This window comes from Meles meles, chromosome X (assembly GCF_922984935.1).
Source record: "Meles meles chromosome X, mMelMel3.1 paternal haplotype, whole genome shotgun sequence".
NCBI classification, from domain to species: Eukaryota; Metazoa; Chordata; class Mammalia; order Carnivora; family Mustelidae; genus Meles; species Meles meles.
The window spans coordinates 41373543-41388073 of record NC_060087.1 but is presented as its reverse complement, the minus strand read 5'-3'; the positions used below and the strand labels follow the sequence as shown (position 1 = coordinate 41388073).

The following is a 14531-nucleotide window of genomic DNA, read 5'->3' as shown; positions in this document are numbered from 1 at the left end:
AGTACCTGCACATTATTCTTAATTTTCCCCCCTTACCCCATAAAGCCTAAGATCTCTAATATCTGACCATTTACAGAAAATTTGCCAGCCCCTGATGTAGATCAAGTTATATCATTGCTTCTCTGTGTGGCTTTGCTAAGGAAATGCTGACCTGCTCTGTGGTTCGTGGCACAGAAGCCACAAATATGCATTTGCCATATTCATACCTAGCCTGCTACTTCCATTTATGATGACCATATAGTGCTGGGATCACAGACCTAGAGAGCTTATGTTTTTATTTTTTATTTACATTGCTTTTTCCTTCATGCTCCTAGCAGAACTATTTCAGCAATAAGAGCGTGTGTTGTCCTAGAATGGGCCATACAAAATAGTGCGATGTTTTTCTCCTTACATTACGGGCATTTTGCCAAAAAAAAAAAAAAAAAAAGAAAACAGATAAAGGTCCAACAGGAGAAAACCATATGCCCTTAAGTTTCTTCTTTCCAAATGAGACAGCACGTGGGGTCCAGCCATTAGCCCCAGGTGGCAACAGTGCATTCGAGGATACACTGTCATTTGGCCTTGTAACCAAATCTTCTTCTCCGGTCCCTGCAGGCCTCAGGGGGGCCATGGCATTTGCACTGGCCATCCGAGACACCGCATCCTATGCCCGCCAGATGATGTTCACGACCACGCTCCTCATTGTCTTCTTCACCGTTTGGGTCATTGGTGGAGGCACGACGCCGATGTTGTCGTGGCTTAACATAAGGTCAGTTTGAAACCATGGTCAGTTTTGTGTCTAACTGGGTCACTTGTGCCCACCCTGGTGCAGGTGTGTGTGTGTGGTGGGGGAGTAGTTTAGTATGTGGAAGGTTCTTAACAGGGTTGTATTGGGTTGGGTTTGGGGGAGGGATTGAAAATATAAAAAGCAATGAGGAAAAATTCAGAATATTGACTTCTCCATGAGAAAAAAAGAAGGTGGCCTTGAAAATTTCTGTCAGTGCGACAACACAAGGCCTTAGAAACACCTGGACCTTCCTGGAACAGTGACACTAGGGCAAGAATTCCAAAGTCTTAAAGCCGCAGGCAGGAGAATGGATGTCACTGCCGGCAAAGTCAGGCAGTGCACGTTCCTGTGAAGTCACGCCTCTGGCCTTCAGAGCCGCCTCATCCACCAGAAACAAAAAGAGACAATTCGAGTTTTGTTTCTAGGAGGAAATTGTTTGCTTGTCTCTGCTGACGCGTACCAAAGAGGTGACATTTCCTGTGTCACCATCCTCTGTTGCAGCCTCATGTATGTCCCCTGCCTGTGGTTTTGCAGCTTGGTCAGGACTGAGAGCCCTGACAAAAATTTGATTTTCTTGTTTTTTAAGAGTGTTTGAAGCCCAGAGGGACTGACAAGCCCCAGCACATTAGGGCGCTGGAACAGAGGTCAGGCGTCCCAGAGCTTAGCTCTGGCTCTGGTTCAAGGCAAGCCCTTCACATGTCTTTGGACCTCGGTTTCCCCAAATGCTAACTGAAAGCATGCCGGCAGACCTTCTGCAGTCCCTTCAGCTCTCAGTGGGTGTGCTCTGCTCGTGGGAGGCACCCCCACCACCTCCATCCATTTGGAGTCTGCGGAGGCTGAACGTGATCCCCGGAGACAAGGCTCTCGGCAGTGTGTGGTGTGAAGAGGAATTCTCTGGAAAGCCACAAGGTGGCGATGTTTTTCTGTTTTTCTTCCTCTGCCCCCTTTTAGTTCGCATTCCCTTCTCCGGAATATGGAACGCCCAGACAACAGCTGCAGAGCCTACTTTAGTTGGGGGCTGGGGACTGGAATTTGGGAGAAAACTGGAATTAGAGAGACCTCCGTAGCCCCCTCAAGGACTTTTGTCTTGATAGTAGGCAGGGATTTCTGGGTTTGGCCTCTGCCAGGGGCACCGTTTCTGGCCTAGCAAGTCTCAGCCTCACATCCTCGTGGGTCTGCAGAAGCTCCTCGGGGCTGATCAGTGGCAGTCCCATAATAGCTAACACTTGTGTGACACAGGCGTTGTACAAGGTGCTGCGCCTGTATTAAGACAATCTTCATAACATTCTGTAGAGAAGCTACGACTATGCTCTTCATTTCAGAGTTGACAGAACTGAGGCCCAGAGAGATAACTTGCCCAGGTCACAGAGCTTTAGGGGGATGGGCCGGGATTTGGGCCCCAGCAGTCTTGGCACCCAGTCCACAGGCTGAGCCGCTGTGTTTGACCACCTGTGAGAAGGTGGATGGTGTTGAGCACCTCTGTGTCGTGAAATTTGGGATGACCAGAACTTTGAGTTCCTGGTATGAATCTCAAGAGTTGTATTAAGGAAAATAATTCATCATGGGAATATGAACCTAAAGAAGAAAATGGACAGCTTTTTGGCCCTAAACCTGACACATATAATGGTACCATCTTTGTTCTGTGTTAGAATAAAGGTAAGAAAGGAGGTTTACCCTGCACACAGTTGAGAATCTTTAAGAATCTCAAGATTAAGGGTGCCTGGGTGGCTCAGTTGGCTGAGTGTCTGCCTTCGGCTTGGGTCATGATCCTAGGGTCCTGGGACAGAGTCCCACATTGGGCTCCCTGCTCAGTGGGAAGCCTACTTCTCCCTCTACCACTCCCCTGCTCTCTCACTCTATTATTCTCTCAAATAAATTAAATCTTTTTTTAAAAAGGTTTTATCTACTTATTTATTTGACAGAGATCACAAGTAGGCAGAGAGGCAGGCAGAGAGAGAGGGGGAAGCAGGCTCCCCGCCGAGCAGAGAGCCCAATGTGGGGCTTGATCCCAGGACCCCGAGATCATGACCTGAACCCAAGGCAGAGGCTTAACCCATGGAGCCACCCAGGTGCCCCTCAAATAAATTAAATCTTTTTTTAAAAAAAAGAATCTCAAGATTGACCTCTGAGATTACTTTCTGCTCCTATTTGTCTGGTCACTCAGTAGGTACCTGGATGCTCAGAGCCTGATTAATTCATGTTGGTTTTTCATCCTGGTTTATAGGCCCTCCCACACACTACACACATGTATAGGCAAATAATTTCCCACCAATAGGAGAGTTGACTTGTGACATTTTGCACTTCTGGTAACCCTTTTCCAAATTGGGCCACTCAGATTGTCCTTTCCAGAACTGAGAGTGTGTGTAGCTTTTCCTGAGGCACATAAGCTGTATATACAAATATAATTATGATATAATTTATCATCATGGAAATATCCATGTAATGTACAGATAGCACCTAGAACATAGCAGCTAGTGCCCAGAGAGGAATCGGGAAATGATGATGTGTATGACTGGGCATAGGAGAGATCTCATTTCTCCACATCCTCGCCAGCATTTGGTGTTACCACTCTTCTTTTTTTTTTAATTTTATTTATTTATTTGACAGAGAGCACAAGTAGGCAGAGAGGCAGGCAGAGAGAGAGGAGGAAGCAGGCTCCCTGCTGAGCAGAGAGCCCAATGCGGGGCTCAATCCCTGGACCCTGGGATCATGACCTGAGCCGAAGGCAGAGGCTTTAACCCACTGAGCCACCCAGGTGCCCCTGTTACCACTCTTCTTGATTGTAGGTCTCATAGGTGTGTGGGTATACCTCCCTGTGGCCTCACTTTGCATTTCTCTAATGACTAATGATATCAAGCATCTCTTTGTGTGCTTATTGGCCATTCTTGTATCTTCTCTGATGAAACACCTGCTCAAACTCTTTGTTTTCTAATCAGATTGTTTGGGTTTTTTTAATTGAGTTTTGAGTTCTTTATTTATTATAGATACTAATCTTCTGTCAGAGATGTGGTTTGTAAGTATTTTCTTCGAGGTTGTGGCTTGTCTTTTAATCCTTTTAGTAGAGTCTACCATACAACACAAGTTTCAGTTTTGAGGGAGTGCCATTTACCATTTTTTTTTCTTTTATGCACCGTGTCTTTGGTGTTACATATAAGGACTCTCTGTCAAGCTCTAGATCCTGATTTCTTCTGTGTTATCTTCTAAAAGTTTTTTAGTGTTCTGCTTGACATTTAAGTCTGTGGTCCATTTTGGGTTGATTTTTATATAAGATACAAGGTTTAGGTTGAGGTTTTATCTTATTTGCCTAAAACCATCCAGTTGTTCTGGCAATGTGTTAAAAAGACTGGTCTTGGGGCACCTGGGTGGCTCAGTCATTAAGCATCTGCCTTTGGCTCAGGTCATGATCCCAGGGTTCTGGGCTCAAGCCCCACATCAGACTCCCTGATCCACAGACAAACTGCTTCTCCCTCTCCTTTTGCTGCTTCCCCTGCTTGTACTCCCTCTCTCTTTCAAATAAATAAATAAAATCTTTTAAAAAAACTAGTCTTACTCCATTGAATTACTTTTGCTCCTTTGCCAAAAATCAGTTAGCTGTATACACGTGTGTCTGTTTGTGTTCTGCTCCAATGATGAATGCATTCAACCCTCCACCAGGACCACACTGTCATGATAACTATTGTTATGTAATAAACTTTAGCATCAGGTGGGGCGAGGCCTCCCACATTATTCTTTTTTCAAAATTATCATAGCTGTTCTAGTTCCTTTCCATATATATTTTAGAATAACCTTGTCTATCTCTAAAAAAATGTTGCTGAAATTTTCACAGGAATTGTGTTAAACCTATATATCAGTTTGGGGAGAGTTGCCATCTTTATTACATTGAGTCTTCCAATTCATGAAAGTGTCATGTTTCTTCATTTATTTAGATTGTATGGTTTTCAGCATACAGCGCCTGTCCATGGTTTGTTAGATTGTTTTTTTTTAAAGATTTTATTTATTTATTTGACACACAGAGAGAGAAATCACAAGTAGGCAGAAAGGCAGGCAGAGAGAGAGGGGCTCTCTGCTCGGCAGAGATGGGGGACTCCATCCCAGGACCCTGAGATCATGACCTGAGCTGAAGACAGAGGCTTAACCCACTGAGCCATCCAGGTGCCCTGGTTTGTTAGATTTATCTCGAAGTATTTCTTCTTTCTTGAGGAATTATAAATACTGTTCTATCTTTATTTTTTTAAAGATTTTATTTATTTGAGAGAGAGATCACAAGTAGGCAGAGAGGCAGGCAGAGAGAGAGGAGGAAGCAGGCTCCCTGCTGAGCAGAGAGCCCGATGCGGGGCTCGATCCCAGGACCCTGAGATCACGACCTGAACCGAAGCCAGAGGCTTAACCCACTGAGCCACCTAGGCGTTCCAAAGGTTTTATTTCTTTGACAGAGCACAAGTAGGCAGAGAAGTAGGCAGAGAGAGAAGAGAGAGAAGTAGGCTCCCCTCTGAGCAGAAAGCCTGATGCAGGGCTCGATCCCAGAACCCTGGGATCATGACCCGAGCTGAAGGCAGTTGCTTTATGGACTGAGCCACCCAGGCGCCCCACTATTCTGTCTTTAATTCCAGTTTCCATGTGTTCACTGCTAGGATATAGAAATACAATTGATTTTTGTTTTTTGTTTGTTTTTTAGAGAGGGAGAGGGGGAGAAGAGCAGAGGGAGGGAGAGGGATAATCTCCAACAGGCTCCACGCGCAGCATGGAGCCAGATGCGGGGCTGGATCCCAGGACCCTGAGATCATGACCTGAGATGAAGGCAAGAGTTAGACGCTTAACCGACTGTGCCACGCAGGCAGCCTGGTTTTTCTATGTTGATCTTGTATCCTGTGACCACACTGAACTCATTTATTAGTTCTAGGAGGGTTTGGTTTGGTTTTGTAACTTATTTGTGATTTTCTACATAGGCCATCACATCATTTGCAAACAGAGGCACTTTTATTCCTTTCTTTCCAACCAGTGTACCTTCTATTTCCTTTTCTTGACTCACTGCTCTGGCTAGGTATGACGTTGAGTAACAGTGCCATGAGCTGACATCCTTGCCTTGTTTCCAGTCTTAAGGAGAAAGCATTCAGTCTTTCACCAATAAGTGTAACGTTAGCTGTTGAGTTTTTGTAGATGTTTATCATCATTAAGTTGAGGGAATTTCTATCTGTTGCTAGGTTTTTGAGAGTTTTTGTTCTTATCATGAACAGGTGTTAAATTTTATCAGATGCTTTTCCTGTATCTATTGATGTGATCATACTTTTCTTGTTTAGCTTGTTAATATGGTAGGTTACATTGATTAATTTTCTTTTTTTTAAGGGAGAGAGTACATACATGAGTGGGGGAGGGGCAGAGAGAGAGAGAATCTTAAGCAGGCTCTACAACCAGCGTGTACAATACAAGACTTGATCTCAAGACTCTGAGATCATGACCTGAGCTGAAATCAGGAGTCAGGTGCATAACTGACTGAGCCACCAAGGCACCACCCCTTTTTCTAAAGTAATTTTCAAATATTTAACCAGGCTTACTTCCCTAAAATAAACTCCAGTTGGTTATGGTGTATAAATTTTTTATATATTGCTGAATTCCATTAGCTATTATTTTCTTAAAGATTTTTATGCTCTGTGTTCATGAGGAATATTGGTTTACCATTTTCTCTCTTTTTGGTACTGCCTTTTTCTATTTTTCTATTTTCCTTTTTCTATTCTATTTTGTACTGGTTTTTTCTATTTTACCAATCTGATATTGGTATCAGAGTAATCTGGCCTCACAAAACGAGCCGGGACGTGTTCCTTACTCTTCTGTTTTCTGGAAGACATCCTGTAGAATTTGTGTTAACTCATCTTGAAAGCTTAATGGAATTCTCCAGTAAAACCATCTGGTCCTGGAGACTTCTTTTTCAAGAGTTTTCAAATTGTGAAGGCAATTTCTTTAATAGTTATAGGGCTGTTAAGATGATCTCTTTCATGGGGCACCTGGGCTCAATCAATTAAGCATCCAGCTCATGATTTCGGCTCACGTCATGGTCTCAGGGTCATGGGTTTGAGCCCCACATTGGGCTCTATACTCAGGGGGAAGTCTGCTCGAGATTCCCCCCCTCCCCCCACTCACATGCTTGCTCTCTCTCTCCCAAAGAAATCAATCTTTAAAAAAAAGATTATCTGTTTCATATTGGGTGAACTGTGGTAGTTTGTGAAATTGGTCCTGTTTCACCTGAGTTGTCAAGTTTATGTTGTTTGTAGCCTTACCTTATTATTTTCTTGACATCTGTGACATATATAGTAACACTCCTTGTTTCATTCCCGATATTGGAAATTTATATCCCCTCTCTTTTTTTCTTTCAGTCTTGCTAGAGGTTTGTCAATGTTATTGATCTTCTCAAAGAACCAGCTTTTTGTTTCATTGATTTCCTGTATTGTTTTTCTTCTCTCCATTTCTTTGATTTCTGCTCCTATCTTTATTCTTTCCTTCTTTCTGTTCAGCTCTGCCCAGACAGCATAATGAAGCAAATAGGTAAACAACATGTTTGGTGTCAGTACTTTGCATTTTCCAGATTTGTTTAAATAGTGATTATCTAAGTATAGAAACTGACATTTATAGAGATTACATGAAAAGAAATTCCCTCAGAAATAAAGTAATGAGATTCATTGGTTTCTCTGGCCTGTGGTTTCTGACGTTACTTCATGAACATGAATCATTTATGTGAACCAGGTTCTTATTCTAAAATTCTTCAGAAACCCCCTGAAGTTCAGTGTGGTATTTTGACCTCTATGACCTAAGTAAAATCAACACCTACCTGTTCCTTATTTCTCCAGGCTCCGGACAGAGGCCCTTATGAGGTGTTAAGTGGCTGCTCAGAAGTCAGAAGTCCAGGGTGGGATTCCGAGTTCCACCATAAATAATGAGGAGTTAGTTGTGATTTTTAACCATGGCTAAGTTCTAGTCTGTGTAAAATAAAAATGGCCGTGACCCAAATCCAGAGCCAGGTTGCTGCTTTCCAGAAACCCAACGTATCTTTTTAAAATCAGTATGTGGTGACTGATACTTTAAAACATGATGGCGAGACACTCAAATTGTTTTCTTTTTTTTTTAATATTTTATTTATTTATTTATTTGATAGACAGAGATCACAAGTAGGCAGAGAGGCAGGCAGAGAGAGAGGGAGGAAGCAGGCTTCTTGCTGAGCAGAGAGCCCGATGCGGGGCTCGATCCCAGGACCCTGGGATCATGACCTGAACCCAAGGCAGAGGCTTTAACCCACTGAGCCACCAGGTGCCCCTCAAATTGTTTTCTGGTAATGCACAAACTACATATTTTTCTTAGTCCCTTGAGCAGATGTTATTCACACAAGATGTAATGTTGGCAATTTAACAAGGTGACCATAGGACTGTTTCAGCAAAGGAGTCTGGTATGTGTGCAGAGCACATTTGGGCAGCATGGTGGCTCTTTGGAGTCGCCAGCTTCAGGTGACACACACATGAGGTGGTGGTGAAGGTGGGGTCGGAATGGCACATGCCCAGACATCCGGGTAGCCCTCACACCCCACAGCGCAGTCGTGCAGATACTTCGGGACAAGGAAGGACACTCTCCTCAGTATAATCCTGTTAGACTGAGAACTTACAATTTGCCAGATACTGTGAAGAGTAAAGGTAGGGAGAAGCCCTGAGCTCTTTATGTAAATAGCATTTGTAACTGAATATTTGAAAAGAGTTTTTAAGTACACCAGCCTGTAATTGTAGGATGGATCCCAGGGCGCCTGGGTGGCTCAGTTGGTTGGGTATCCGACTCTTGGTTTTGGCTTAAGTCATTATTTCAAGGTCATGGATGGAGCCCCATGTTGGGCTCAGCGTGGAGTCTGCTTTGGTTTCTCTCTTCCTTTCCCTCCGCCCCTGCCCCCTACCCCCATCTCAAATAAATAAATCTTTTTTTTTTTTGAAGGGCGAATACTGTAAGGTGAAGAACTGGGCTCTGGGGTCTAAGAGCCTCAGCCACAGTCTTGGTTCCACCATTTTCTAACTTTGTGACCTTGGGCAACTTATTTACCTCTTTGACTCAGTTTCCTCACCCGTTTAGATGGGGACAGTAGTGCAAGGATAAAATAGATGTGATAATTCTCTCATGAAACGTACCGTCTGAAAAAGAAATAAAGGTACCATCTGGCACATGGTAAGCATTTAGTATCTTTTAGCTATTAATTATTATATATGTTATATATAATTTATTATGTTACCATTACAAATCATAACATCAGTACTACTCCCATTGCTATTATTATTATGATGATGATGATGATGATGATCAGTGAATCTTACCTTAATGGAGTCTAGTTTGCTTTTCTGGAATTGGTTACAATTTTTCAGTAGTATAGTAAAATAGAGAATCTGCTGTAAGTCACATTCTGAGCAGGTGACTTGTTAAGGTACCCCTTAGGAAGCATAGCTCGTTCTCACTTGCAGATTCCCAGGGATTTCAGTAGCGTAAGAAGTTGGGCATTGTCTATCACAGTGTTTTTCCACCTTGTTTTCATTGTTGTTCCCCTACAAGGAGCCCTTCAAAAATGTTTTTCCCCTGATTACCTCTTCCAGTGAAATCTTAATAGCACAGATTTGGGAAAAAAAATAGCACAGATCTGCTATAGACTTGTTTATGTAGGCTCATGCTTTAGAGGGTATAAAGCATTGTAATGTCTAAAATGTTTTGTCTCACAAGAACCAGTCTTCACACCCATGGGGACAATGCCACCCCCAACTGATAATACATGATTTAGTGCACTGGTTCTCGATTAAGGGCATTTTGCCACCCAGGGGCCATTTGGCAATGTCTGGAGATAAAATTTTGAGTTGCCTCAACTGGGTAGGGGGCTGCTACTGGTATCTTGGGAGGTAAAGGCCAGGGCCTAAAATGTCAATAGTGCCAAGATCGTGAAACACGGTTCTTAGTCTGATGGCAAGGTTCAAATGTACCCTGAATACAACCCAGAAATTGTTAAAGCGGGTACAAAGGGACCATGTCAACTCTAAGGCACAAGAGAAAGAGAAGAGCAGAAGTTGAGTTCCTGACCTTCAGGAACCCTTGGACAACACAGTTTACTCGTGTCCAAAAAAAAAAAAAAAAAAAAAAGCCATCTTTGTCTTCTTAAGTATTGTTGCTGTTTTCAACAATATGATGCTTTTTGCTCTTTCTGTCGAATATGTGTCAAAATATGTGTAAAACTTCAAATACGTGTTTTGTAACAACTTTGTTTTCTGTTTTTCCTATGGATGTACCTTGCTCTATGGAACAGGTGAATTCCTGAAAACTTGTATAAATTCATTTTCCATAAGCCGCACATATTTCTCTGGTTTCCTTACATGATCTTTTGAGAGGCTTACCTTCCTTCCCAATTGATCCTCATTGAGCATAGCTCCTAACATTGTTGCTTTAAATTTAAATTTAGCAGCCTCTCTGGGTTTGAGAGAATGGGTACAGTTTCAGAGAGGGTACGGATCTCTCTTCAGAGTGAGTCCGCCTGTTCCTTGATGGGCGCGGTCCGGGTCCTGTGCCCAGAGCTCCTGGCTCCCTTGTGCTCCCCGTCACACTCACGTTCCCTTCTGCTGCTGCCCAGAGTTGGCATCGAGGAGCCGTCCGAAGAGGACCAGAATGAACTGCGCCGGCAGTACATCAGGTGACATGAAGAAATCCTCAGAAACAAATTAACTGGGCCTGGCTTTTCTCCTCCTTCTAACCTGACGTGTTTCTCTTGATGCCGTTTTGTCTCTTTCTTCCTTCCTGTGTGCACCCACCCTCTGCCCCTTTCAGCCAAGGGGCAAGAGGTCGGGTCAAGTCTAACCCCTTTTCCACACTGTCTTTGGGTTGCTTGCTGGCTCGGTGTTCCTGAGGTTCCGTTCTCTGTCCCTGCCTACTGGGCAGCGTGTGTCCCCACCAAAGCCAGAGTTGGCAACGGTCTCCCCTCTTACACAACTGAGCTTAGTGGCGAGAGCGGTCCATTCCCAGAGCCGCAGACACATCTTCCACAAAGTCTTGGTTATGATCTACTAAACAAGGCTGTTCACTCATGAAGAGAATTAGGATTTGGTATGTCTGCCATGACTGGGGTAGGGCTTACACCATCTGAATGAAGTACCAGTGCTTTTGAGTAGTTTTTAAAGTATGTAAGTGCGTACTCGTACCTTTTGGGGAATCTGAAGATACAAAAGCAGATTTGTTTGGTTTTCAAAAAAAAAAAAAAAAAACCCAGAAGATAAAGACTCGGGTAATGCAATTAGGTTCTCAGTGTCCACCCAAGTTCATGATCTGATTAGGGGAGGGAGCGATGTGGGGCAAGCAGAACAAAGACTTTAATGTTTCCTTTGCCCTTTCTGTGTCTTTATCAGCATGTGTTCATCCCAACCTCATTCTCAGTGCCAGCAGATAAATCAGGGCACAGTAGGCTTGAGCTCTGTTTCTCCCACTGTGAAAGGACGTCTTCTGAGGACGGTGGAGAGAACAGCCCTGCTCATCACCGGCCATGGACGCTGTGAAATCACCGGGCTCCAAATGGGCCATAATGATGTGTATATAAGTAATGGAAGCTGTTAAGATCCCTGGGTTCACACTTTCTTTCTGCTGTTTAAAACACACACACACACACACACACACACACACACTCACACTCACTCACTTTTTGGAGGCCTGACTTTAGGTAGCACATAAGGTGCAGAGTAAACCCTTTCTTTTGAAATATCCCACCTTCAGGAAGGAAAGTCCTTTGGGCAAAGCACAAGTTATTACCCTTGGGACATGAGAGCATTCAGACTGCGATCTGGAGTTCAGGTTTTACAGGAAGGCATGTGTCTCCTAGTCCTGCAATGATTTAGGGCCTCAGCCATTCACATTTTTAGAAATCACCGGTTAAAGTAGAACACCTCTAAAAGTCCTGGGATTTCCTGGCATTTTAGATGGCAGCTCATCAGAATGTACTTATACCAGAAAGGAAATTATTCATGTTCTTTCTATATGTTTTCATTCCAGAATGAGCACATTAGTTTGATTGCTCCATTTTCTCACTTGGCGTGACACTGAACGAAATGTAAAGTGCAGCAGTTTCAACTGCTTAGGGGCTGGCCGCACGTGGCTGGTGGCTAGCACATCGGACTGTGCAGATCTAGAAAGCTGCAGTAAGTTCTGCTGGACAGCGTGGATCTAGACTCATTCCCGAGTTCCCCCGAACAAAACACTGAACATCACAAGTTTAGGATGACCCTACTTTTTTGATGTTATCAAGTTATTTCATCGTTTTATGCCTTGTTATATTGAATTCTGACCTGGCCACATGGGCCCAGGATAAATAGATGAGTCCTACTGACACGGCCAGAACTTGAATGAAAATAGTCACAACCTAGTCTTCATAAACAGTTCTTGGTGAACAAAATTTAATTCTTTTTAACCAAGTTTTTTTTTTTCCTTTTAATAGACTTCAAAAGCATAGAGGGGGCTAAATTTCTTTTGGCAGCTTTTATTATATTTGGTTTTATTTTCATTATTGTAATACAGGGCATCCTTAACCTTTTCTCCTACTCCCAGTCGTCCTATTTTACCTAGGACAGTAACGTCAACTTGTTTTCTCTTTGCTGACGTGGAAGCCATTTACGAAGGCTGATTATACCTGTTTCAAAATTCACAGTATAGAAAGGAGAGATTATTAGTGGGAGACCTGGACTGCCACATTCTTGGCCAAACTGTGACTCACACCCGTCAGATCAGATAATCTCATTGCTCCTGCCCCACAGTCTGGTCAGAGCTTGTGGTTAGGCCGAGGTCTGCTGTGTCACCTGGCATTCCGGGAGGCTGTCGGAGAAAGAGCAGGGTAACCGGCACTCCGCCCCTCTGAGTCTGCACTGGGGAGCTCATCTGAGTAAACGAGTCTGCCGTGAAGTGGCTCTGTGCTGCTGTAGGACCCACAGAGCAGGGCCTAATGTTGGATTCCTAGCTGTTGATACCACGAGTGTGGACCGAGCTACCAGACAGAGGACTCTTCTCTGGGGGATTGTGTGTTAAGAGTGTCTGAAACAGGTGAGGGCTCAAAATCAGGAGCCAGGAATTCCATACATGACCCCTCGGCCAACACTTTGATACACTAGACACATCAGGTACATTGAGGCTCTGGCGGGACTTTTGGGGGACAGCCCTGAATTGCATGGGTCTCATATCAGAAAATCTCTGTGAGACTTGTTGCTCAAAAGTCCTCAAATAACATCCAGTTAGGAGGACAAGCCTCCAGCCCTCAGACTCTCCAGCCTCGAAGCAGCCCCTAGACACATAGCAAAGTCCATCGAACTCACTGCAAAAATTCTACCAAAGCCCGGGCCTGTAGGTAGGAAATCTGGTGTCAGGTACACCAGAGTTTAAATAGAGCAGAACTTGGTGTCATGGGCACTCAATAAAGATTTGCCGAATACATGAATTCATCTTGTGGTTTTAAACTTCACCTTCAGCAACATATGGGCTCTCTGTTCCCTTTCCCTCCATAGTTCCCCCTTTCCAGGGACACATACCTCAGGTTAGTGCTTAACAAAGCTGTGCTAAGGCAGGGTAGACGTTGGCTTTCAGAGGTGGGCACATCTCTGTTGTCTTCTGTTTTCATTTTCAAGAAATAACCTGGGCATCATAGGTAGGAAAGAGGGAGGGAGAGGAAGATAAGTAAGGCGCACGCATGTGGGTTTTTGTAGTCTGCTGTCCACTCACTGGAGCCACTACCCCAGTACTGGACTGCCAAGACCCTTGGGTGAAGCCATTCGGCACCTCCCTTCGGGCTTGAGTCAGACCTGCCAGAAACCGTGTTCTTGGTTTATAGTTCTTTGCAACACTGGAGGGAGCGTGGGAAGGCAGAGAATTTTCCTGTCCTCTTTGTTTTCTCCGCCCTCCCCGTGTGATGGAGGTCACAGTCCTCTGCCTCAGGGTGAGGAAGGTACAGGGATAAAGAATTAACAGGTGCACAAGACAACAGTTGGTGTGTTACTAAGCCAAGACGACTATCCTAGTCAAAGCATAGGATGTGTTGTAAGTGGATTTTGCCACTTTGCTTTTTCTTTCTGTCTTCAGTTGTTGATCTTAAAAGAGTCACTTCTCAGGTCATCTCAGCTGTGGGAGGACATGGGGGCACCAGGATAAAACGTTAATGAAATGTATGCCCAAGTATTTAGGGACGTGTACTGATGTGTGCAACTTTATTTGAATGCGTCTAAAAAGTAAGATGGAAGATAGAGAAGTGGAGAGATATGCGATAAAGAAAGTCCAGCAGTATGTTAACAGTAGACTCTCCATGGTGGGTATACAGGTGTTCACTAAATTCTTCTGGCACCGCCCTGGATATATGAAAAATGGCAGGACAGAAATTTAGGGAATGGAAAGCAGGTCAGGGCAGACGTGAGGAAGCAGCAGAAGGGAAAAGGCATGGGGCAGTGAGTCCCATGTTTGGATAACTGGGATCCTCTGGTGTAGGAAGACAGAGGGACAGTTGGGTGCCCTTCCCCAGTGGCCTCATGTAGGCTGTAAGCACATAGTACCACTTGCCTCTCCTGCCCCCTGGGATCTGACATGGAACATGACCTCTTTCTCCCAACTTTTGCATGACAGCCTTCCTCTTCTAGCTAACTACTCCTTCTGCTTCCGGAAGATGGCCGGCCTCTTGGCTACTTCCAGCCAGCATGGCTGCCGTGGTCCAAGCTAATGCTCTCCCTTTTTCTCCTTGTCTCTCTCCCTG

At 44.2% G+C, this 14531-nt stretch overlaps 1 protein-coding gene across 2 annotated transcripts in view; it reads left to right on the top strand.

Moving 5' to 3' along the window:
- Nucleotides 1-14531, top strand: part of SLC9A7 (solute carrier family 9 member A7) — a 139087-nt gene that overhangs the window by 96575 nt on the left and 27981 nt on the right. The window contains exons 12-13 of one of the 2 annotated variants that reach the window (XM_045995561.1): nt 595-748; nt 10395-10454. In XM_045995561.1, coding sequence (XP_045851517.1) covers nt 595-748; nt 10395-10454 — 214 coding nt within the window. The remainder of the gene's footprint in view (nt 1-594; nt 749-10394; nt 10455-14531) is intronic. The other variant, XM_045995562.1, reaches the window with a different exon arrangement.